The 27,554-nt window shown below is 36.6% G+C and overlaps 2 protein-coding genes across 38 annotated transcripts in view; one reads left to right on the forward strand and one right to left on the reverse strand.

Moving 5' to 3' along the window:
* Positions 1-661: 661 nt before the first annotated feature.
* Positions 662-2,218, forward strand: LOC125676623 (uncharacterized). Its single transcript, XM_056160819.1, has one exon. The coding sequence runs from the start codon at positions 662-664 to the stop codon at positions 2,216-2,218; it is 1,557 nt and encodes a 518-aa protein (XP_056016794.1).
* A 14,753-nt stretch (positions 2,219-16,971) lies between these two features.
* The window catches only part of LOC125675415 (CUGBP Elav-like family member 2), a 58,846-nt gene continuing 48,263 nt past the window's right edge, over positions 16,972-27,554 (reverse strand). For 34 of the 37 annotated variants that reach the window (XM_056157618.1, XM_056157616.1, XM_056157615.1 and 31 more), the window contains 4 exons: positions 25,393-25,479; positions 25,116-25,259; positions 24,554-24,696; positions 16,972-20,398 (listed from right to left, as the gene is read on the reverse strand). In XM_056157618.1, the coding sequence (XP_056013593.1) occupies positions 24,569-24,696; positions 25,116-25,259; positions 25,393-25,479 (359 nt within the window). In that variant the 3' untranslated portion in view covers positions 16,972-20,398; positions 24,554-24,568. Of the gene's footprint in view, positions 20,399-24,553; positions 24,697-25,115; positions 25,260-25,355; positions 25,480-27,554 lie in introns of those variants that run through there. The other 3 variants (XM_056157609.1, XM_048913057.2, XM_048913062.2) reach the window with 2 other exon arrangements.

Raw genomic sequence — 27,554 nt, forward strand, 5'->3', positions numbered from 1 at the left:
TAGTCCGATCCTTTCATATTTAATTTAATGAGTTTTATAAACGAAAATAATTCAAGCTGTCTGTGTTGTCGTCGATCACGCACAGGAAAAGATAACTCCTGCAATGAAACTAGCTTCCAGCTTTCGGAAACTCTCTGGAGTGTTTATATTTAGAACGAAAAACCTAGAATTTTTTTAAAAATCAAATAACAGTATTTAAAACGGGATTTTTTCTTTTCTTCGTAACGTAATATTTTATTTCAGCCTGATTTTAAATGCAGTGTACAATACTCCAGTCTACAAAACTCATTAAATCCAACATAAAAGGATTGGACTACGTTACTTTCATTGCAGTAGAAATAGTCCCGTGGGGATCCGGGTTAGAATAGGTCCTCAGTACCCCTTGCTTGTCGGAAGAGGCGACTAAATGGGGCGGTCCTTAGGACGATACCGCAAAAACCGAGGTCCCGTGTTACAGCAGGTGTGGCACGATAGGCCATAAGAGCCGAGCATAAGCCTAAATTTTACAGCCCTTCACCGGCAATGGTAATGTCTCCATATGAGTGAAATATTCTCGAAAGTGACGTTAAACAATATTCAATCAATCAATATATGAATAAATAATTTTGACTCAATCGGCGTGCCATATACATGTACCACAAGCCCAACCGATCGATAGGAAATGGCTGACGTGAACCTGACATGTTCCGTCCATTGTAACGACTTGTTACCGCTGTTTTGTAAAGACTGTGACCACCTCCTGTGTTGTGACTGTGTAACACGTGACCACGCAGGACATAAACTCTGTAACGTAACGGATGTGATTGAATTTCATCAGCAGGAACTACATGACGTTTTAAAGAATGAAAAGTCAATACAGTTTCTAGAGAGACTCGTTGTCGATTCACAAGGAGAGCAGAATCTGTTAGCTCAGCACACGGAAGATCTTCTCCGAAATGTTATCGACAGAGAAGAAGAAATCATTGCTCAAGTGAGAGTTTGGAGGGAGAATATAATGAACACGATCATTAAATTCAGGGACGAGCGTGACAAATATTTGCAGGAGAAAAAAAGTACCATCTCCGCTTTACTCAATAAGAGAGAGGGAGGCTTTCACGTTGAATCAGAGAGAAGTAAATTGGAAATAACACGTATCAATTATGAAGTGCGACGTCTTCTTGCAGACGCGAGGAATTCGTCTGGCGGTGAGTCGTCTGATCTGATTGAGTTTGAAATAGGGCCGTCAAGTGGAGATTTAAATGACATGTTTGGGAAACTATCGGAAAAGGAAATGTCATCAGATGAAATTACTATCGATGAGGCTCAAAAAGCACAGGATATGAGAGAGGGTGAAGACGTTGAAGAGGAGTTCTATGACTGTGAAGATTTACAGAGGTACAAATTTCGTACAAAACCAATCAGAGATGTCATACCCTTACAAAACCTCCACACGTTTCTTCTGAGTTCAGATACAGTATACCTTTATGATTTGAATAAAGAGGATTTTGATGCGAAAACCATTTTGTCCAACGTGCATCAGATTACTCACATACCTACCTCTGGTGATGTACTATGTGTGATGATGAGTTGCAAAGAAATAAAACGTATTTCAGATGGGAATACAATCACAACGTTTGTGTATACCATAAAAGACAATGAGATGTTCAAATCCGTGAGTTCAGGCGGGAATGAAGCGTACGCATGTGCATCACAGGAAGACTACAAAGAGAAAACATATTATTCCAATACATTTAGAATTAATCTATTCAATGAATCTGGAGTGATATTAAAAACATTTGATTTTGGTACCGTTCATAGATGCGGCTATCGGAGTGTGATGAAAACCAGCAACAAAAACAACTACATCTGTGCCAAGTCGAACAGAGTCGAACTAATCAATTTGCAACAAGGCAAAGAAATACAATCCTATACAGGATCCGTGGGAACTGATCCCGCATCTAGATTCTGTACAATGGGGATGACAACAGACAACGAAAATAACATCTTACTGGCTGTCCGAAATGACAACGCCATCCATCTTCTGGACAAGTCTTTGACATTCCAGAAACTTCTGATGACTGCTGAGGACGGTCTTTATTGTCCGTCGTCTGTCGCTCTAGACAGGGATGATTATCTATGGGTAGGATGTGAAGACGGACACTTACTTATAGTGAATTATCAATATCTACTCAACACGGACAGACAAACAAGGCTTAAACTTAAACACCGGGTCATTTGACTCACGTCATAAAAGCCAATAACATGGTCCATTGGCGGATCCAGAAATAACTGAAGGGAGAGGGTTGTGGCTGCCTTGGAGCCCAGGTAGGTCCTGGGCGAAGCACTAATGGGGGTCCAGGAGATGGAGCCTCCTGAAGCTACTAAGGTCTGAAAAAATATGAAGTACATATTTTCGTGTTTTAGAACATATTTCTATGAAAATTTGACTGTGACTTTACATTTTCCCAAAGGGGTGCAGGGTCCGCCACTATGGACCGATAAGACAACGTTGTTTTCCTACAGAACAGTTTTGTAGTTAATTGTGGCGTAAGTACTGAAGTGCTAAGCCTAAACACCGATGCATTACAAGTCAAGAATATGGACTCATTATACCAAAATTATTATTGTCGCATAAATTCAATGCTAGAGTTGATTGTGAAGTAAGGACGCGTGTACCAGTAGCTGTATTTGGCTCAGGGTCAGGGTTAGATTAGGGTACATGTACATGTATGTCAATGCGTCATTATCCTGAAAGACGACTCGTAGAAATGCCACTGTCTTTTGTTACTGCAATGGGGAATACGTCGAGGGGGAAATATTCGCTATATTCACGGTGTTAGTAAATCCGTGAATTTAATTAAACAATAAAATACTATCTGTGTTGTTTCTTCGGATGATGAAGGTACATGTAGCTATCAAGCTAGTAAGCGGGTTATGCAAAAAATTTTTTATCTGCAACGATTGCTACTTCCATCGTCCGATGAAACAACAAAGAAAGACATTTTATTGTTTATAACTATATTCTTATGTAAAATATAAACTAGAATTAAGATCTAAAATATCATATGGTTGACCCTTTTGTTACGGTAAATGGAACAGCAAATGCACCATTTGACTTTAATTAATGACATTCCATATTTGGGAATGAGTTTGTAGACAAGTAGTACTAAAAAACCGGATCGAACTAGTTTGCAACAAACATGTATTTATTGCATGATGAAAGCAATGTCAATTTCAAAAGAAATAGAAGTCAAAAGATTCCGTGAATGTAAATATGAAATAGTGAACAAGTTCACAACGTATAAAAATGAATTCCGCTTTTCGTAAATAAAGAGTGATCGTGCATTTTGTCGTACACCACATCCTACAGCATCCCGTAGATCATATTACGTAACCTTTCCGTAAATGTACCTAAGTTACTTATTTAACACTTTATTAAAATCGAATCATCAGATATTTAATTTTCAACAGCTATTCAAATAACCCAAATACCCAAGCTACTGGATAGCTCAATAATCAACACAATACGGTCATGATTTACTCATGCGTAACAAATGTGGGACCCTCTGGCACTGATTACCCGATGATGTATATATATTTTATGGACTTTTGAATTTATCGTTTAATTTCATTTATTCAACGATGATGTATTTTATCTATAAAGTTGATTTGAATATGAATTATCACAGCTGTCCTTCATATACATATGTAAGACTGGACCATTTTGTCGTAGACTCCGCAGATTACATTCTTCTCATTCGCTACTTCTCATTCTTCAAACCATTGGGGACATTTCACCCAATATATCTTAGAATATAACCTAGTTTGTCGACCAATCAGATTTCAAGAAGTTGTTCATTAAGTGGCTCACTTATTCATTAAGAATTCCCAACAGAGAGATATCACGTGACTGACTGTGATTGGCTATTTGAAAATAAATTTTATGACATTGTAAATGTTTCAGACAACTTTATTACATTGTCAAAAAAACAAAAAAAACTTACAACAAAATGGCTTATTTAGACATCGATTAAATGAGAGAACAGTCTGACCCCCCCCCCCCCCCCCTCTTCTCTTGAAAAACATAAAAAAGAGGAAAAATTGTCACTATTTAAATTTCAATACCTGCTTCTGCATAGAACCGTTTAAACATTTGAGACATCTGGTTGATCGGTATAGCATTAGCACCAAATTTTGGACCATATGAAGATACAGTTTCTAACGGCTTCCGGTAGAGGTGTCCTGTTCGAGGAATCAAAGATAGATACTTCTCGTAAATCTTTACAAGGCAGCGTGGATTTTCTGGATCATCATATTGAATGATAGGTTTTATCTCAATTTTTCGATGCTTTAAACCTCCTTGAACGTTTTTGGTCACACGCGGGGTGTATTTAACGTACTTACGATCGTTCTCATGGTCAAATCCAATTTCAAACTGCTCGGCAGCACAGCTTTTGTGTTGTTCCATCCCGCGAAATCCAAAAGTCTTACCATTGTAGAAAAATACGGCATTACTCTGTCCTGAAGCGGTATCGAGCGAAAACACACCGGTATCCCACATTATACACGTTATATGACGTCAAATTGCGCCTATCGTTCCCAGCCAATGAAAAACTATGTTACATTCTAAGCCAGTTAGAGTATATTAAGTGAAATCTTATTGGATAAGAAGGGGCTCGCTCACTAACGTTCGCTCCGCCCCTTCTTATCCATTAAGATTTCACTTAATATACTCTAACTTATACTTAGATATGAATTTGCATTGCAAAATAAGAAACGTTGATTGTTGTCAATTTGTGGTGGTGGTGTGTGTGTGTTTGTGTGTGTGTGTGGGGGGGGGGGGGGGGGGTGTTAGAACCCTGTCTCTGATTCTACATGCCTGACAACAACGCAAACGTGATAAACACAATTATTACATTTGGTATTAGTACATGTACATTTTACGTATAGTGTTCAACGCAGAATGTAATAATGCAATCTAATATTAAAATAAACTGTTTTGAATCCGCTACCGCTTCTCAAACATCTAACAACACCCCATAGAGGGTCACGTCAGCGCGGCCTTTCTGCTATGAATAAATTAAATATTATTATGAGATTCAAAACAGTTATAATTTTAATTAGATTGGTAATAACGTAAATTATCCTAGATGTATAAGATCTATTAAGTTTCAAATGTGCATAAACTAAAGTAATAGAAGATATCATTACAGTGGCGTAGCTTCCATTGAGGCAACCGAGGCAGCTGCCTCGGTATAAAAAAACCCCACCTTTTACGTTGTTAAAATGTCGATAGCTTCTGGGGGGCTGCGCCCCTGCCTCGGTAATATTCGAACCCAAGCTACGCCTATGCATTAATTAATGATATCTTCGATTTTGAATTATTGCGTGTTTTCAGTGAATCAAAAAAATTCTGTACTGTCAATTAATGAGAGCAATATGGAGTTATTGTTCCCTTTTATTAAATTAACGATATCATAACTGGATAGAAAGTTTAATATCAGTAACATTCTCTTATTTTTACCCATAGCGCATCTACGCATTTTCATTAAGATATTTAACGCTATACATATTCCAGATTTTGAAAATACCTTTGCGTCTTCTTGCAAACGGATTGTCTTCGCATTGTGCGTTTCTCCTCTATTTTCAAGCCACATATTTTAAATTTTTACTGTTGTGTATATTCATATCATACACTATTGTTATGCGCCTTAGGGTATTTCTTATTACATAAGGCGCTCTATAAATGTTTTTAAGGTCTTCCGTCTCCTGCGGAAGACCTTACTATTATTGTTCGCGTTCTTCTTCTTCATTAAGGTCTTCCGTCTCCTGCGGAAGACCTTACTATTATTGTTCGCGTTCTTCTTCTTCTTCATTAAGGTCTTCCGTCTCCTGCGGAAGACCTTACTATTATTGTTCGCGTTCTTCTTCTTCATTATTAAGGTCTTCCGTCTCCTGCGGAAGACCTTACTATTATTGTTCGCGTTCTTCTTCTTCATTATTATTATTATTATTATTATTTTCCTTGGTAGTACACGCGTTTTTCTCAGCCATTTCTCGATCGATTTTCACGAAATTTTCAGGAAAGATGTCTTTTGGTGACGAGACTTTGCTTGCAAAATTTCGTGCTTGACGTCACTTCCGGTCAGGAGTTATCTCTCTTTTAGTGACTTTTTGAAGGGCCTTGTTGTCCACACATCTCCTCCGTTAGTTTTGAAGCTAGAGTCTTGAAATTTCTACACAAGATAGAGTAAACATTTTAGAAGATTTGTGGGGGATTCGATTTTACCGGAGGCAATTTGCCTAAACGCTCGCCTGGACCTGAAAATATGGATGCCAAAATTTTTCGCCGATTTCGTCGATTTTTGACCTTTCATCTCCAATATCTTTTTTCTTGCAAATATTTTGTTAAGACATGTAGAACAAAAGTTGTGCACATTTACGAGATCTTTTCGAAAATATCAAGATTTAGGGGCTAGCCCCTTAAATTAGGGATCTAGAAGGGCTCAAAGTCTAGATCAAATATCTCAAAAATCGTTAATATTTTGGTATAAGTCAAAGAACAAAAAATGTTCATCTCAACAATCCAAATCTATTCATATAAAAAGTTAGGTCATATGTTACGTAATAAGGGATTTTAAGGGCCAAAACCATAAAATTTTTACCCCTTGTATCTCGAAAACGACAAATATTTTGAAAAGCGATAAAGAACAAAAGTTGTTCAGAATGATGATCTGAACAATATGCATATTTCGTTTTTACCCTATGTGGCCCCGTTAGGGAGCTACAGTTTGGCCCCTAAAAATTACTTCTAGAAATAACTCGAGAACGGTAAAGAATTTCGAAATACTTGTTGAACAAAAAATGTTTGAAATGTCATGACCTTTCTTACGATATCAAGCAAAAGGGGCTGACCCTTTAAATTAGGGGCCCAGAAGGGTCCAAAGGTTTATGAGAATATCTCAGAAACTATTAATATTTTGTAATAAGTCATTGAAGCGGAAATGTTCATCTAAACGAGCTTGTTCTTATCAAATCAAAAAGTAGGTCATATGTTACGTAATAAGGGATTTTAAGGGCCAAAATCATAAATAATTGACGCCTCATATCTTGAAAACGACAAATATTTTGAAAAGCATTATTGAACAAAAGTTGTTCAGAATGATAATCTAAACAATATGTACATTTCGTTTTTTCCCTATGTGGCCCCGTTAGGGAGCTACAGTTTGGCCCCTAAATATTTCTTGTAGAGATAACTCGAGAACGGTAAAGAATTTCTAAATACTTGTTGAGCAAAAAATGTTTAAAATGACAAGGCCTTTCTTACGATATCAAGCAAAACGGGCTGGCCCTTTAAATTAGGGGTTCAGAAGGGTCCAAATGTTTTTGAGAATATCTCAGAAACTATTAATATTTTATAATAAGTTGTAGAAGCGGAAATGTTCATCTCAACGAGCTTGATCTTATCAAATCAAAAAGTAGGTCATATGTTACGTAATTAGAGATTTTAAGGGCCAAAATCGTAAATATTTGACGCCTCATATCTTTAAAACGACATATTTTTTGAAAAGCATTATTGAACAAAAGTTATTCAATGTGTCATAACCTATCGATCAATATCAAAAAATGGGTCTGTGGGCCTCATGGCTCGCCTGTAGAGTCGATTTTTGTCGATATCAGTCGATTTCAAAAACTTGTAACTGGTAAATATTTTGTAAGGACATATTGAACAAAAGTTGTTCAGTTTATCGAGATCTATCGATTGATATCAAGAAATAGGCCTATGGTCCTAATGGCTCGCCTGTAGAGTCGATTTTTTGTCGATATCGGTCGATCTCAATAACTTTTTACAGGTAAATATTTTGTAAAGACATATAGGACTAAAGTTGTTGAGTCTATAGAGGGCTAACAAATGACATCAAGAAATAGGCCCGCGGGCCTTATGGCTCGCCTGGAGAGTCGAATTTCAAACGAATTTCACCGCAACTTTGCTTCAGAAGCTTATGATATGAAAAATTGATTATATCTAAAGTGTCTTAAAGTCGGAAACTAAATTGGGACTCATTTGTCTTTTTCTTTTTTTTTTTAAGTCCGAGTGCATCAACAAATCGGACGGAAGACCTACTCGTTGCTCGCAACGAGATCGTGTCTCGTTATTATTATTATTTTGTTTTTCCCTTTCGTCTCCGAGACCGTTGAATGGATTTTCCTGAAACTTTCACAGGTTATAGGGAACGATGGTACCTCAAGGCATTTTTTTCATTTTTTCAAAATTCACTTCCGTTCGTCAGATACGTCCGAATTTCCGGTTTTTAAAAGAAACTTTGTCCGGGGGTAAACTTGAAAACCACTAAAGATAATCGAATGAAACTTTCAGGGATGATAGATCTATTTTCTCTATGGTGCATACACGTAATATTTTTTGTCGCCGTCACTTCCGGTCGTCACCGGAAGTGATCAAATAAATCATCAATTTCAAACTTTTTTCTTTCAAATTGAAACCTACTTTGGTTTACTATATCTCGTTCTAATTCTCAAAAAATGTTGACCCCACCGGAAGTTGAATCTCCAAGTTCCGGTTATATCAAAGAAAGACTATTCATTCTCTCATTTTTCAGTGCCATAAATCTCGGTCATGAAACTAGTTAATGAGTTGAATTTTACATATATTATAGTCACTATAAATGTCTAGAATAAAGTCAAATATTTTTGTAAAATTCACTTCCGGTCGGCAAATACGGCTTATGAGCTGTTTTCGTTGTCAATCGTTTTTCTCAGAAACGGTAAAAGATAGAGTCACCAAATTTTCAGAGTTAATAGATCTCACTTTGTAGGGGTGCAATAGGGGGATAAGAATGTCGGCCGTCACTTCCGGTCGTCACCGGAAGTGATTAATAAATCATAAATTTCAAACTTTTTTCTTTCAAATTGAAACCTATATCGGTTTATTAGGTCTCGTTCTAATTCTCAAAAACTATTGACCCCACCGGAAGTTGAATCTCCAACTTCCGGTTATATGAAAGAAAAACTATTCATTCTCTCATTTTTCAGTGCCATAAATCTCGGTCATAAAACAAGTTAATGATTTGAATTTTACATATGTTATAGACATTATAAATGTCTAGTGTAAATTTAAATATTTTTGTAAAATTCACTTCCGGTCGTGAGATATGGGGTGGACATATTCAAACCTTGTTTTTTCAGTTTCTCAATAACGAATATAGATAGACGCTTGAAACTTGTAGAGTTGATCAACTAACATTAGTCCATTGTACACATACATTCAAGTTTTTCGTCCGTCACTTCCGGTCTATACCGGAAGTATTTGAAAAATGTCGATTTCCCGATTTCTTCGAGTGATTTCTCAGAGATGGTGGATAGATTTTCTTGAAATTTGCAGGAATAATGTCTGATGAAAGGACCTTCCTATAACTATTTTTGTTTTTACAAAATTCACTTCCGGTCGGAAAATATGGGCGATTTTCTGTTTCTCAAAAGGAATTTTGTCCAGCATTTTTCTTGGAAAAGGTAAAATATAGGTTCATCAATTATTCAGGAATTATAAATCTCCGTTTGCAGTCGTGCAGTAGAGGGTTGAACATGTCGACCGTCACTTCCTGTCGTCACCGGAAGTGATTGAAAGAATCGCAAATTTCAAACTTTTTCTTGTAAATTGAAACCTATACTAGTTTATTAAGTCTCTTTGAAAGTGTCAAAAGAATATTGACTCCGTTGGTAGTCAAAACAACTACTTCCGGTTTCTTGATAAAATACATTTTTACTTTTCATCTCTTTGTCACCATAAATCTCGCGTATATTTGAAGTCTTTCATATGATTTTCACATGTCATAATAAAAGTATCAACTTCTAGAGTTTGGATCATTTTGTTTTTCAAAATTGACTTCCGGTCGGTAGTAACCTACTACTTTTTCTTTCTTTAGTCTACTTCTTTTTGTTGAGAACTCTTTCAGATAGAGACGTGAAATTTTCAGGGAATATAGACAGTAAAGAGTCGCTGTCATTTATAGGAAAACGAATCATAAAAGTACTTCCGGTCATCACCGGAAGTTACGAGAAATGAGTAAAAAAATTCGATAATACATTTCTCATTCATTGTTAAGGCACATTTTCTGATATATTTAAATGGTTTTCGTAGGAACAGAAAGCTCTTTACCGGAAGTGATCTAACGGAAGACCTACTCATTACTAGTAATGAGTTTCTAGTTAAGGTCTTCCGTCTCCTGCGGAAGACCTTACTATTATTGTTCGCGTTCTTCTTCTTCATTATTATTATTATTATTTTCCTTGGTAGTACACGCGTTTTTCTCAGCCATTTCTCGATCGATTTTCACGAAATTTTCAGGAAAGATGTCTTTTGGTGACGAGACTTTGCTTGCAAAATTTTGTGCTTGACGTCACTTCCGGTCAGGAGTTATCTCTCTTTTAGTGACTTTTTGAAGGGCCTTGTTGTCCACGCATCTCCTCCGTTAGTTTTGAAGCTAGAGTCTTGAAATTTCTACACAAGATAGAGTAAACATTTTAGAAGATTTGTGGGGGATTCGATTTTACCGGAGGCGATTTGCCTAAACGCTCGCCTGGACCTGAAAAAAGGGATGCCAAAATTTTTCGCCGATTTCGGCGATTTTTGACCTTTGATCTCCAATATCTTTTTTCTTGCAAATATTTTGTTAAGACATGTAGAACAAAAGTTGTGCACATTTACGAGATCTTTTCGAAAATATCAAGATTTAGGGGATAGCCCCTTAAATTAGGGATCTAGAAGGGCTCAAAGTCTAGATCAAATATCTCAAAAATCGTTAATATTTTGGTATAAGTCAAAGAACAAAAAATGTTCATCTCAACAATCCAAATCTATTCATATAAAAATTTAGGTCATATGTTACGTAATAAGGGATTTTAAGGGCCAAAACCATAATTTTTTTACCCCTTGTATCTCGAAAACGACAAATATTTTGAAAAGCAATAAAGAACAAAAGTTGTTCAGAATGATGATCTGAACAATATGCATATTTCGTTTTTACCCTATGTGGCCCCGTTAGGGAGCTACAGTTTGACCCCTAAAAATTACTTCTAGAAATAACTCGAGAACGGTAAAGAATTTCGAAATACTTGTTGAACAAAAAATGTTTGAAATGTCATGACCTTTCTTACGATATCAAGCAAAAGGGGCTGACCCTTTAAATTAGGGGCCCAGAAGGGTCCAAAGGTTTATGAGAATATCTCAGAAACTATTAATATTTTGTAATAAGTCATTGAAGCGGAAATGTTCATCTAAACGAGCTTGTTCTTATCAAATCAAAAAGTAGGTCATATGTTACGTAATAAGGGATTTTAAGGGCCAAAATCATAAATAATTGACGCCTCATATCTTGAAAACGACAAATATTTTGAAAAGCATTATTGAACAAAAGTTGTTCAGAATGATAATCTAAACAATATGTACGTTTCGTTTTTTCCCTATGTGGCTCCGTTAGGGAGCTACAGTTTGGCCCCTAAATATTTCTTGTAGAGATAACTCGAGAACGGTAAAGAATTTCTAAATACTTGTTGAGCAAAAAATGTTTAAAATGACAAGGCCTTTCTTACGATATCAAGCAAAACGGGCTGGCCCTTTAAATTAGGGGTTCAGAAGGGTCCAAATGTTTTTGAGAATATCTCAGAAACTATTAATATTTTATAATAAGTTGTAGAAGCGGAAATGTTCATCTCAACGAGCTTGATCTTATCAAATCAAAAAGTAGGTCATATATTACGTAATTAGAGATTTTAAGGGCCAAAATCGTAAATATTTGACGCCTCATATCTTTAAAACGACATATTTTTTGAAAAGCATTATTGAACAAAAGTTGTTCAATGTGTCATAACCTATCGATCAATATCAAAAAATGGGTCTGTGGGCCTCATGGCTCGCCTGTAGAGTCGATTTTTGTCGATATCAGTCGATTTCAAAAACTTGTAACTGGTAAATATTTTGTAAGGACATATTGAACAAAAGTTGTTCAGTTTATCGAGATCTATCGATTGATATCAAGAAATAGGCCTATGGTCCTAATGGCTCGCCTGTAGAGTCGATTTTTTGTCGATATCGGTCGATCTCAATAACTTTTTACAGGTAAATATTTTGTAAAGACATATAGAACTAAAGTTGTTGAGTCTATAGAGGGCTAACAAATGACATCAAGAAATAGGCCCGCGGGCCTTATGGCTCGCCTGGAGAGTCGAATTTCAAACGAATTTCACCGCAACTTTGCTTCAGAAGCTTATGATATGAAAAATTGATTATATCTAAAGTGTCTTAAAGTCGGAAACTAAATTGGGACTCATTTGTCTTTTTTTTTTTTTTTTTAACTCCGAGTGCATCAACAAATCGGACGGAAGACCTACTCGTTGCTCGCAACGAGATCGTGTCTAGTTTTTTTTTAATTATTTTTATCATTAATTAGCAATTTCCTTGGAATGTTGATTAGTTTCCTATCAATATTAGTAATTTCTCCGCAAAGTTAACAGGTTTCTCAGAAATAATAACAATTTCATCGCAATGCTAAGAAGTTCCCATCAATGTTAACAAGAGGTACTGTGAGCAATGCTCACTAAGAATACCCCCCGCTTATCCCAATCTCCCAAAGGGTGTTGGTAATAGGTAAAACTTCAGTATTATGATCAAAAAGGTATCTAGGAACACAGCATCTCCATGCGATGAAAAAAGCCATTAAAGAATTGAAATGGAAACCATATTGCTACTTCGATGTCCAGTGCACTTGACCTTTGGACCCCAAAATCGATAGGGAACATCTTCATCCCATGGGCAGTCCATATGTATGATATAGTGACTGTAGGTGGAAAGGATAACGCTTTAGAGCCCGGAAACCATATTCCTACTTCAATGTCCAGTGCACTTGACCTTTGGACCCCAAAATCGATAGGGAACATCTTCATCCCATGGGTAGTCCATATGTATGATTTGGTGACTGTAGGTGGAAAGGATAACGCTTTAGAGCCCGGAAACCATATTGCTACTTCGATGTCCAGTGCGTTTGACCTTTGACCTTTTGACCCCAAAATCGATAGGGAACATCTTCATCCCATGGGTAGTCCATATATATGATATGGTGAAAAGATAATGCTTTAGAGCCCGGAAACCATTGCGTCTACAGACGGACGGACGGACGGACAACCCGATTCCAGTATTACCCCCCCCCCCCCCCCCCCCCCCCCCCCCACAACTTGTTGCGGGGGGTATAATAAGTTCACAGGAACTTTCATAGCATTAATGAAACTTCATATTATCATTATGTCATGCGATAATGAATGGTCACATGCTTAGCTGTCTGTGATCTGACTGGTCACTTGTATAGTTCCATGGATGGTAGAGTATTCTGAAAATTTTTAAAGAACTTTAAAAGTAAATTTGAAATCGCAAAACTTTTCATAAACGTATGAGTTCTCAAAACTTTACACGAACATTTCCTTATCACAGAGAGTTGCTTCTTCAACAAAATGGGGAAAAAATTGTGTCTAGTGATCAGTCATCCAAAAATTACTTTGTTAAACTCCACTTTGATTCCACGCACAAGTACTCTGAAATTGAAATAAAAAATATGCTGGAGTTCATCATTAATATCTTCGTAGTCTTTGGTGATCAGGTCTCCCAACAGTCTGTTGGAATTCCCATGGACACGAATTGCACTCCCTTGTTAGCTGTCATGTTTTTATATTCTTATGAAGCATAGTTTATTTAAAAGCTTCTTCAAATACATTATAAAAATAAATCTCTTGCTGTGGCCTTCAACTCGACATTTAGATATATCGAAATTTTAATTATTAACAATAATTTTCATTCATATAGCGATTCAATATTCCCCAATGAACTCGAAATAAGATACCATAGTCCTCCAATTATGCTTCATACTTAAGTTATTTTAAAAATAAATATTAACAGCAAACTAACAACTCAACTTTATGAAAAACGGGATGGTTTCAGCTTCTCCATCGTCAACTTCCAATATCTATGTAGCAATATTCTATTATCACCTGCATATGATATTTATATCAACTGATTCGATACGCAAGAGTTTGTTCAGCGTATAATCAGTTTTTAAATCGAGACCGTCTACTCGCAAACAAGTTGATGGTACAGGGGTTTCAACACTCTAGTTTAAGAAGGTATGTTACACCTGAGACATTTGATATGGATGAAAAGTGGAGGATATGTAGGCCTACAACAATATTTTGAAATTGAAAACTTTCAAATTTACTTTATATAGTTAAAAAATGCAGTTTTAGTTGAAAGTAATCTGAGAAAAATCTAATACCCATGTGGGACTCGAACACACGATCTACTGTTCAGCAGTCGACGTGCTATTTTTCTCTCTCTTTTGGCAGTCAAGGTGCTAACCTACTGAGCTACTCAGCTAGGCGAGTATTTTGTAAATGAATAGACACATATTGCTGATATTAATATTTTCATCCATGTTTTAAAAGGAAGTCAGCCATTATGACGATGTAGAATACCTCCTTAAATGCTGTCTGACGTGTTTCGAACCGATTATGAAAGAAAAAGTGAGCAAGCTTACCTATCCATGCTACAACATTGCTTGACAATGCCTCACATAATGAATGGTACAACAGTATTATTGGAAGAACACGACAGACGGGCTAACTCTAAGTTCAAAGGGAGCATAACTCCCAAAAAAAATTATTCAATCAGAATTTCATGGAAATATTCACATCCACACAGTGTGTCCTTATTAACAACAAAGTTTCACAAAATTTTGTTGAGCGGTCTCGGAGGAGTTGCACTGACAAGAAAGGGACTGACGAACAAGTCAAAAACATTATGCCCTTTTCGATGTACATTGCATTTCTTGTTCTTTGTTTTAGCTTGTTAAAAATGTCTCATATGGAGACGTCTCCATAGCCGGTGACTTTTAAACCAAGACAAGTTACTGACAAAGTTGATGTTACAAGGGTTTTCAGTCTCGTTTGAAGTTTTACTGACAAAGTTGATGTTACAAGGGTTTTAACAGTCTCGTTTGGAGTTTTTGTTTCTTTGTTTTACGTCCCGTAGAGTATCGAGACGTCACCAGCTGTACGTGAAGCACCACAAGCTTAGCACTCAAGGCCGTAGCAGTGAGGGTTCTTTATCGTGACAACACCTATCGCGACACGGGACCTCCGATTTAAAGGTCGTAGAAGACCTTGCCGATGGAGTAATCAGTGACCACTACCTACGACCCTGTCTTAGGTTTTACGCGGCCATGGCACGAGCGGGACTTGGACTCATAACCTTCTAGTTATGAACGCTCTACCACTGAGCTACCCCGACCGTAATCTCGGCTGAATATTTGGACGGACACCTCTACTGCATCTTGTAGCAGTCCATAATTCATGTCTGGAAATTTACTTTCAGCTTCGGGCTGGTTCTAGCAATTTAAGGTGCACTTTGGTGACAGTGCTGTTCGCTTCAAAGTTACTTCATTGTTAAAACAAATCACTATTAATGCTGCATTACTTACCGCCCAAGTATGTAAATTCCATAAAATAAACCATCACTTTTCCGTTCAAATGAAAACTTTCATGACACAAATTTTATTTCCTGAAATTGAAGAGTTCCTTTAGCATTTTTTTTTTTTTTTTATCAGCGATATACAAGTCGGTATGTGGAGATAACGATGCATCATTTTGATAAAACAGACCATAGAAACTCTTCAATTTCATGGGACAAAATAGTGTGCCATGGAAGTCTTCATTTGAACAAAAAAAAAAAAAAAAAAAAAAAATAGGGACGATAAGGACTACTAATCTCTCCGCTTACCTCATCAAGATATCGGGCTCACGGCGGGTGTGACCGGTTAACATGGGGTGCTCACTCCTCTTTGGCATCTGATCCCAACCTCAGGGATTCGTGTTTATCCTACTACTCTAAATTTTGTATTCTCTATAGGATTTATGAGATTGATAACTGTTTGTTATCTTTACCTTCCATCATCAGCATTCATAAGCTATGCTTCGTGTCAAGTTTTTCCATATCCCATGGGAAATTCAACTACCCAAGTTTTCTCAACTTAAGCAGCTCTTAAAACCGCAAAATGCAGAATGAGATTTGCTTCCTATATTTATGTAGCAATACTCCATTATCACCTGAAATTTAGATCTCTCAACTAATTCATCCCGTGGGAATCCGGGTAAGAATAGGTCCTCAGTACCCCTTGCTTGTCGTAAGAGGCGACTAAATGGGACGGTCCTTCGGATGAGACCGCAAAAACCGAGGTCCCGTGTCACAGCAGGTGTGGTACGATAAAGATCCCCCCTGCTAAATGGCCCTAAGCGCCGAGTATAGGCCAAAATTTTGCAACCCTTCACCCGCAGTGGTGACGTCTCCATGAGTGAAATATTCTCGAAAGGAACGTTAAACAATATACAATCAATCAATCTCAACTAATTCGATACGCAAAAGCTTGTTCTGCGTATAATCAGTCTTTAAATTAAGGCAGGCTACTGCCAAACAAGTTGATGGTACAGGGGTTCTAACAATCTCGTTAAAAGTCAGCACTTCACAAATTCTATGATCGTTATAACAATATAGCTTGCCAATACAACTTACTCCTGGGTTAAATACTGTCCCAACTTGTTTCATGCCGATTGTTAGGCCGTTCTTGGCACAACGATTTTAACTACGGATAACTCCGTTTACCCCATCAAGATATAGAGTCCACGGCAAATGTGACCAGTCGACAGGGAATGCTTACTCCTCTTAGGCACCTGATCCCACCTCTGGTATGTCCAGGGGTCCGTGTTTGCCCAACTATCTATTTTGTATTGCTTATAGGAGTTATGAGATTGATCACTGTTCGATATCTTCACCTTTCATTTGCTTACATTGTGGACTTCAAAAATGTATTCCAAGTAGCATTACAATACAAAATTTCCAGCATCGCAATTAAGACTCTTGAATTAATAACAACTACATGGTTATTATTTAACTGTTTATTGGCATATCATAATGTACACAGCCAAATCACAACACTAACACAAGATCATGTGACAGTCACATGACTGATGTTCTGGTCACATGACAGACAATGAGTACAATTTTCTTGCAGTGAAATAAAAAATAAAATCTTTAAAAGTAATCTTCACAATATTCTATATTTCTTTTTCTTTCAAACTTTTTGAACTGACATTGTTTTCTGTTACTTCGCCTTTCGAGTGAGATTTTGATGTCCATTGTAATACTGAAACGTAATTTTAAGTTTTAATGTATGGCTAGTAGTCGAAGACATCAAACACGTCTTTCTTGACTCAGAGTTAGTGTTATTTTGGTTAATTTATGGCCATTTTAACACGAGATCTGAAACCTAACTGCTACTATAAATTTCTATATTTTTTCATGCAAATGTCATGGAGCGGCTATAAACTTCTAATGAACATTCTTTGGCAATCTAATTTGGTTTTACGTGTGAGCAATATTAATAAAATGAGTTGTTTTCTTTATTTAATATCTATTTAACAAGGCATGTTAAAATCTTATGATATGTATAACATCCTTCGTAGTTTCAAAACGCCATCAAACAAGTATACAGACATAAAAGTGAAACTCACAATGAAAAAAAATACAGATTTTGAGCAATAAAAATCAAATATTCACCGTGTTTTAAACAAATATAAATATCAATACTACGTCATTAAATGTACTGGGGTGATTTCTTGTGAATAACATCCGAATATGTTAGCCCTAACTCTAGATGGAATTTGCTTATTTTTTTAACAGCTTTGTCCAATATTTTATTTATACTTGACTAGTTCAACGTGAACAGAATACAAAAGAGTTGTAACACTTAACATGGATACCTGAGTCTTAGCGAGGCAAGATCAGCAGCCACCTGGGACTCACGTACAAAGAGTAGCAATTTTTTTGTGACACCTTCGCAGGTATGCTAATTTGTCCTTGACCCTGTTCGACGATAATCTACCAAGTCATGACCCTGTGGTTCCCTTCTACGAAGCCCTCTCTCTATTTTGATTGGTACCCTGAAAAAAAACTGGTTCCCCGGTGGCTAACGCTTTATTTACCTCGTAGAAATGATACAAGATGAGTTTCAGTTTCCATGGAAACATCGAAAGAGTACAGTGTATTTCTTTTAACAAAATAAAACCAAAAATATATATAATGTACTTGACATCTACGACAGGTTTTCTTCACATTCGCAGTAAGGCACGTACTAGACATGAATTATTGCTGAAAATACTGACAGCATACAAAAAGCTTCTATGATATATATATATGTATATACTATTTATTTTGTAATCTCTCTACTTTGTACGAAAATAAAGATGTTCCACATGAATTTTGTTACAGCACTGTCTGTAAGTTAAAGAGAGTTAACATCAAACAAAGAAGTCCACTCCGTTAAAGTGTGAGTTCTATATCAGACAATGACACAAGTACAACCCAACCAAAACTAGGGAGGCACGTGACTGTGCCCCCCAAATGCTGCATGTGTTGAATACATTAAAACAGCTCACTGTGCAACCATAAAAAAACAAACAAGATATATCCTCATAATAACAAGGTCCTAAACACTTTTTTGATTTTTTAAACCTTCACAAACAAAAACCATAACAATAACATTGTTTGAAAACAAAACTTTAAACACTGCAAAAACACTGACCACAAAGAGGAAAAAAAATATAGCTGTCTTTTCTTAATACAAAATACCTCACCATAAAAATCTGTTTCTCGTAAAAATGAATAAGCTACATACATATATGTGCAACGCCCCAACCACAGGGACTCTAGTCTAACACACTACCACCGACTAAGCCCTGAGAAAGGGGGGTCTAAACATGCTCCCCGCGAAGCTAACGGCCTAGTACTAATAGGCCACAAACCTTAGTTCAGAAAGGTCACATAACCCCAATACAAAAGGATTATGAAACCTTGGTACAAAAAGGTTTAACAAAAACCTTGACACACGCGGGTTCTCCTAACTTAGTAACATCAAGGTTTTCCAACCTTAGTACATCAAGGTTTTCACACATTAGCACATAGAAGGCCACTCCTAGATAATAAGAAGTCTGACGACAAACACAGACAGCAATTGCCTGATGACAAATCAAAAGAGTCTGTACAAGTGCATCTTTATTGAGAGGGAGTTTCTCTTTGCTTTAGTTAGTCTTCTAGTTACTAGGAGTAGCCTATTGACCTTAACACATGACATATTCAAACATACATAAATCGTACCATGTTCATTCATGGTTCAAACTCTGGGAATAATAGTTCTATTGTGTTTCTGTAACAATAGCAACCTTATCTTGTAAATTTCATTTAACTGAAGATGTAACAAAAATCTAGAAACAATATTGGTTATTAATGTTCTCGATACTGCAAACAAACCACATCCACTATCAAACTGAAGCAAAAGTAACACCCCGAAAGGTCTAAAATCAGAGTGATGGAAAGAGAGAGCGATTCAGTTATAAATCCATGACATTCATGACTAGCTCTGTGTACACAGTTCACTCTTTAGATCTGTTCAGGCAAACAAAAAAAAGCTGCTTAGGCAGAGATTCAGAGTTCAATTCCTATTCGATTATCACCACCGATACGTGAGGCGTCCATAGCTGAATTGAAGAGTTGACACATAAGCCAAAGCAAGTGCATATGCTAACAGTATGTCCATGTAACATCACTACATTTCAGAACAGCCATTTTCTACCATAAAATGATAAATTCTATTTATTTAAAGGATTGTTAAACTTTGTGATTGATGTTCAGAATGGGAATAGAAGAAAATGAGATGAATCTGCTCTAGTTTTTACCTACATTACCAATAGACTTATTATGGTTGGGGGGGAGGGGGTGGAGTGTGGTTATGGGTAGGTCCGTTTGCAGTACCTGTCACACATCGAGTATCATGATTGACTAGCAGGGGTCATACATCAGCTGATAAATGAGGCATAGTACGTCCTGGCATTTACAATGCTGCAGCAATAAACAAAATAACCTACTCATACATAGCACTACTTACAGCTGGCTCCAATCCCGGCCCTAGTATGTACAATTGTCATGAAAAAAAAAATTAACAGCTTTCTTTTTGATTACATACAAAAAATAAATGATTTCTTTGGTATACAATCCTGATTAAAATGAAGCACATTACTATTTGAGTCAACAAAAAAAAAAAAAAGTAACGCAAAATAATAAAAAAAAATCATAGCATCCTGTTTCCAACAGGCCATACCAGGCAAAATACAGACAAAAAAAATTAAACAAGTGGTCCCTGTGGTTGAGGCCAAGGGAAGATAACTCCTGCCGACACAAAGCTCCGGGCACACAACGAGCGACAAATAGGTAACACGTAGAAACGCCACGTGGAGACAGTCAGACACGTCAAATCTACGTAGAAGAAAGCAAAGGAATTAGACAAGGTTACCACCAGATAGAATGACACCACAGTGACCTTATAATCACACAGGTCAGGGATTCTCCTAGCCTACAATTGCACCACTATCCCCATTAACTTAATTTGGAGGCTTTAAAAATTTGCTGGTTCTTTTTGTTTTAAGAATGAACATGATGCAGTAAAAGGCACAACTAAAAGTGTGTTTTATATTCATAATTTGATAAAGAGTGTCTTATTTTTCACAAAACATGCAAGACAATCTACAACATATAGGCTAAAAAAATCCCTGGAAGTGAGGGCTGTCTAGATACTGCTCATGTCAGAATTGGACTGATTTACCGGGAACCACCAGGGAGGGAATTCCCAAATAAAGTCAGCCAGTAGTAAAACGCCCACATCAGACTGTGCGAGAACCCCCTACAGCTGACAGACTGTGACTGAGGGTTATTTGCATAGGAAATTCAGTCACCTGTACATAACACATTGGCTAAAAAGTTCATGTCAGGTCAATAATTTTTTTAAGTTTGAAAACTGTGGCATCTTTGTCGATCAACGACTTGAAAAATAAATATCATACAATTAAAATTGTGCTTCAGTGATTGCGATAAATTAATTTCACGATTGGAATTTATACTTTTAGGCCTACGATCTTACAGTTGTTTTAATTTTTATTTACCTAAAAAAATTTAAAATATCCTAGGTCCAAATTTTAGATTTCTGATACAAAAAACCTTGACACATGCAAGGCTTAATGCTGTTTTCAATCAGTATCAAGAACCAATAAGACAACTGCTATCCGGTTAGGTCTGAGGCAGATTTTTACTGACATCAAGCAGTAGAGTGGTGTAACAAAGAATTATTTATTCTGTCAACAATTTATAACAGAAGTATAACAAACCAACAAAGTACACATTGAAAACTAAGAACCGTTCAGTGACGTACGGCCTTGACCCTTTGTCTACCTAGTCTGTAGGTTACACACAACAACAGCTGTTAGCTACACACCAGTGAACATGTTCTACAAAACTGTACTCAACATTTAAATCTACACATGCCCTCCTTCATGCCAGTCATCTACATAATGAAAGCATAGCATCACAACATATGTTATTTACAATGACCTTGACATGTAATCTTTTGACCCACAAGGCATCTCCCACAAGGTATCTTTTGAGTCAACCCATAAGGTATCTCCCCATCTGTTGCTATCTTGTACTTAATGCAAGTTTAATGTTTCAACCATTTCCCTCAGGTCACAAACGCTTGAGCAAGTCACTTATACATACCCTTAACGCTTTAGGAAAGGACAGTTTATGAAAGATCATACTATTACTATCATCTTGTTAAACATGCCCAATCTCTTTAATATCTAACAAAAGTGCAAGTCTATTTTGATATTACAGATGTAGCACTGAACTAATTCAATTGATGCATCAAAATTGCTACTTTTGATTTAGTGTGTGTGTGTTAGCAATTTTTGCACTTTATCTTTAGGAAGGGGTGTGGTATCAAACTTCCTGGTGGTATAAACAAGAGAAATAACACTCAAACATTGAGAATTGATAAACATGTAGCCTCATACAAAACTGGTTTGGACTTTCTACTTTAACCTTTCTGCTCTAAGATTTCCCATATAAATACTTTAACATTGAATTCAAATGCTTTTATGAGAGATCCTACCATTTTAGTAAATAACTAATAATAGAGTAACAGATGGAGATCAAATGCAAGAGACAAAATAAAGAGATTTGAACTCCAAAACCAGAATCTGTAGTCAGGTGCTCTACTAATTGAACTATCCTGGTCTAAGCACCATAATTGCACCCAGAACCAGCATTTTTATCCTCCAATAACACCAAGCATAATCTAGTCTGTTGCACTTAACCCTGCATGTTAAATCAATAGCATAAACGTCTTCCCATTAATTATAATATATCTAACCAATCAAAATGTAACAATTTACCATGGTTTCTGTCAATAGAAAGTCCAAACGACTATGGTATGAGTACTTACACAATGAGATGACATCCCACCCATGAAATTCTTAGAAAGTCACAGCCAGTGAATGGGGAAAAAATAACCTTTTTGAGTATAATGCATTCTACAATTTCTTTCCTGCAATTCATGGATCACTAGTTTTATTCGTATCAATTAGAAATCTGTCATTTTCCTTTGGCAGACAGACAGAATCAGTAGAATGATGTTCAGCCTTGTGACATTCCCTTAAAATCACACAAGAAAAGACCTGGAATCTGTTCACAAATAATTTCTACAGAGTACTGAATGATGTTTCTACACACCACTACGGTTCGTACTTAACCGACTCTATAAAAAACAACAACAAAACACTCACTATAACTGTACAACACATTTCTTTTAGTAAAATCGTCAATATTAATTCTGGAAGGAGCTGGTTGAAAGCACAGACTTAACACAGTTCACTTGGCTTGGTGAATGATGATAAATGATGGGGAAATGAAAGGAAGTGAAGCAAGGAAAAAAGGGTGACATCTAATAAAGAACCAACTGTTTGTCATCAACTCAAAATCAGATATTCTATATCGAAATTAATGGGGAGAAAGAGAGAGGGTGTAGTGCAGATGATTAATTTCACACTTTTTTTCTCTCAAAGGAAGTTCATATCGAAAGTTTAAAATATGGTTATGCAAATATAATCATATATCTCTACAGTACATTACATACTGCGTACTAGTCCAAAATATCTGACGTTTTCCTGGCTTTTTTATGATTTTGATATTTACCGTGGCAGGAAAAATGTCAGAACTGGCGCCATTACATTATCTGGAAATTTCCAGCATCTTCGGGTCGATTCGAAATACTTGCGAGCTGAATTCTATGTTTAACTCATAACTAATCAATATAACGATGCTTCTTATACTTATAAATATCGATTTTATGGGTTCTTTCATCACAAAATCAGTCTCTTGAAAACATTTTCACAAACTGTCGAGCTTTGTTTTGAGTTACGTGACTCATTCGCTTGAATGACAGCGAAAATTCTAATAAAATTTTAGAGTGATATTTTCTTTTGATCGATATCATTAAGTACAAAAAGCATCGTTTTATTGATTAGTTTAAGTTTAACATTGAATTCAGCTTGCAGGTGTTTAAATCGGCCCAAGAATGCCGCCTCTAGCTGGAGACGGTGAAACTTCCATTTTACATACTGGCACTGTTCTGACATTTTCCTGGTACAGTAAATATCAAAATCATAAAAAAGCCAGTAAAACGTCAGATATTTCAGACTAACTGCGTACCTGGGAATTTTACTTCCATGCCTTCCCGTTCTAAATTTGGATCAAATTGTTAAAAAAAAGCCGTAGATTAGTAACAGGATAGTCCAATTTAAAAACAGGTAAATTAATATTACAATGTGATCAGAGGGCAGAAATTTGCAATTAAACAACAAATATTACCTTCACGTTTATTCTATAAATATCGTTAACAGATTGCAATGGAGGAGAGAAACAAACTTCATTGTGAGACGATTCTCAACAGAAAAGTATCTGCTTAATGTAAGAATTTGATGAGTTCACTAATCCCACCCTCAAATCAATAACAGACAAACAGTTGGCGTCAAGAAAAATTACACAAAACAACCTTCCTCACTGACAAAACAACAAACAGGGTGATCCGGTAATGCAGGTCATTTACTGGTCAGGCAGGAGGGGGGAGGGGGCGGGGGGAAGGGTAAGGGTCACAACAAAGAGTTAACCACAACACACAAAGAGCAGCTTCTGGTGGGGCCTGCACCAAAACACTCCACACTCTTGCTGGCCGTTCCTCGTCTTGGCACCATGGCAACAACCACTCTAGCAGCATGGCAGTAGAGATAATTCATCTCCACTTCTCTCCAAAACGCGGCCGTGGCATTGTGACTACTGACAGAATGGCCACTAAAGAATGGCTGCTGTTCTTTGATAATCAAGTGACATGTTCCACTAATGCAGAAGCCGAGTCCAGTTTTACCTTACCTATATCATAGGTACTTACCTTTGTTTGAAAACATGCAATAAAATCCTCTGTTCATAGTCTTCTATCAGGTCAAATTTTTAGTTAGTCTGTCAACGTGCATAAAATGTCTGTCCTTTATCAACGCGTACTTGCCCTGTTATATCAATACCTACCATACATTCCTCCTGCTAGTAAGGTTTGCTGTCACTTTTCGGTCGCTTCAGCTGAACTTTAAGTCGTTTCATTCCAATTTGGAATCCATTCATTGCCTGTATGGCTGCCTGCGCCGACAAGGCATTATCATAGCTCACAAAACCTATCCAAAAAAAAAATAAAATGTCCGCACTTACTCAACCACAAGGCATTATCATAATCACAAGCATCCGCACTACCTCAACGACAAGGCTTTATCATAGGTAACAAAAAAGTCAGCACTCCCTCAACATGTGAATAGATGAGAAATATCATAGCTTAAAAATCTGCTTACGTCATAGCTAACAAAGTCTATAAAAATACCACTTCATCATTACCTACTGAAAATGGAAGATTATGAATAGTGATCAATCACATAAATTCTATAGAGAATCCTATAAATAGACTTCTCAATGCGAGTTTGTGTGTGTATATATGTCCAATTACCAACACTTAAAATCATATCAATTACATGAATATCATTACAGATATCATCTCTTTCCTCTGATGTCTATGCTCATCAGTCTGTGGCTTAACACTCACCAAAACATTTACTAAGGTTTGTCTGTTTGTCTATGAAGACTTTGGCCGAGATCACGGAACCAAATGGCAAGAAAGTCTGCATCAGATCCTGGTCGCTGAATTCTTGGGGGAGGTGGTAGATGAATAAGTTTGCTCCATCTGGGCCTAAAAATACACCAAGGATAGCTTGATAACAAACAGTGATCAATCTCATAAAAACTCAAAATGATGAGTACGGTAAACATGGACCCCGGAACACACCAGAGGAGGGATCAGGTGTCTGTGTGTTTGGTCATACCTTCTGTCTGTTTGCCAGCAGGTGAGTTAGCCTGGGCTTGTTGTATCTGTTGAGCTGCTTGTGTGTTGAATGCATTTGGGAATGATGCTGTAAACGATAAACTTTTCAAACTATAGTCCCCAAAATAAATCCCCGACAGAGAAAATTCAGAATAGATTGCAGAATTCAGTACAAAAGACTATACTTGGACATTATTACTAAAACAATTTCCCTAATCACCCACAGACATTGAACAAATAAGCATGTGACAGTTCTCTGTCCGAGGTCTCCGTCCCTCAGGAGCCCCGTAACTAACTACAACCAAGGTCAAACAAAGGTCAATAGGGTGTCAGATCAACGTGCCTAGTTAACAACAAGAAAAATGTGTGACCCTGTAGACTAATTCTGCTGAATTTGACACAATTAATTAATTGCTATTAGTACTTGCCACAACGAATAAATGAAATACTATCCTACTTTTATTTTTAAAATGTTAAATATTTCCCCTACTAGCAATTCCTTATCAATTTCAATACATTCCTGCCACAACTTCAAAATTCTATGCTATTATTCAGATTAAAACATTGTTATTTATTTATCAGCAGAATTTTTCTGATGCAAAGTAAACAAACAAAGAAACCACACACAAGGTTTACACGTAAATACAAGAACAACCTAATACAGCCCAATGACCGGTCCCTCTTACAGAATGACAATAACACCTCCCGTACGAACTTGTGCAACTCTTCCCTGCTGGATAAATAAACAAATTGGTGTCTGATTAATGGGAACCCTGTGATATCCAAAACTTATTAAAAAAAACAAACAAAAAAAACCTTCACATCAGGTTTACTGAACATGGTTTTATTTTAAGTGAAATTCATTATTTGATCAATAAAACGGAGGCAATTGCAGTGATATTAGAAATGAATTCCACAGCCATGGTAACAACAGAAAAGAAATTCATGCAAGAGGCAATACCTAACCTCATAATGTTGGCGGGCATTCCAATAAAAAAAATTATTTTATAGTTTTTATCCTTCCTAATGCAGAAACAGAACAGAATTGATTTCTAACCCTGGGGCTTTAAGCTCTATCTGTATGAATTCCCATTCTAACCCAGCACTCCCTATCCTAACCCAGTACTGGTGTTTTTCTTGATTTTTGACAGAACTCCTGTCCACTTGTTCCCTGTTAATCTAGAGTTCTCTGGTCACATGCACAACACAAATTGATCAAACGATAGCAGGTGCTCGGACACAGATTCTAAGGCAGACTTTATCCATCCAAACGTATTACTATAGATCCTTAATAATCTTCTCTTTCAAGATTCAAAATTTTTCCTGGCAGAAATAATTTGGCAAACATTGGCTGCAGTTGACTTTGTATTTTCTTTTCAAGTGAAACATTTGGGTTGCTTTTTTAACAGCCAAATGTCAAAACATCTCTTAAAATGGATGGAAAAAGTCATCAAATATAAATGAAAACTGCAGACATACAGAGTAATGGATCTAGTACAAAGCTTGTATGTACACGATATAATCTTGATACAAATACACTCGATACAATTCCTATACAAATACACTCGATACAATTCCTAACATCACAATCATCACATGGGCTATATGTATCACACTAAACTGTTTCTCTTCTATGTACCAATCAGGTCACTGCTTACTGGGGTCTATTGTTCAATGTCTTCTCAGAATTCAACAACTACTTTTTCATTCATAAGATTCCTATCTAAAACATGATTCTATCGACTTAAATATATATCTGTTTCAAAGAAAAATCCTCCATAATGTTCTTCAATTTCATTCCAAAACTTCACTGAGTTCACTCCCTTTTTTCTTTTATTTATCTAGAGCTATACAAGTAATTTCTGTACATTGGATTTTGAACAGGAGTTGTTCCCCCTGATAGAACTCTCCAGTAGGCAGTGGCTGAGCAGCAACATCAGGTTAGTGGGTCTGTAAAAGCAATAGAAAATCTCCAGGGTCCTGTACACCAACACAGTGAACAGAGTTATCTCTCTTTCTTCACAATCTTGAAAGCCAGAAGGAAAAGTACAATTCATGGATTCTTTCATTCCATGGCAGTACAAGGTGACCGATATAATTCATTTGGTAAATCAGAAGCGGATGTGCAATTACTGAATCAAACTTTGGAACTCATAGCATACA

Source organism: Ostrea edulis, chromosome 3 (assembly GCF_947568905.1).
Source record: "Ostrea edulis chromosome 3, xbOstEdul1.1, whole genome shotgun sequence".
In the NCBI taxonomy this organism is placed as follows: Eukaryota; Metazoa; Mollusca; class Bivalvia; order Ostreida; family Ostreidae; genus Ostrea; species Ostrea edulis.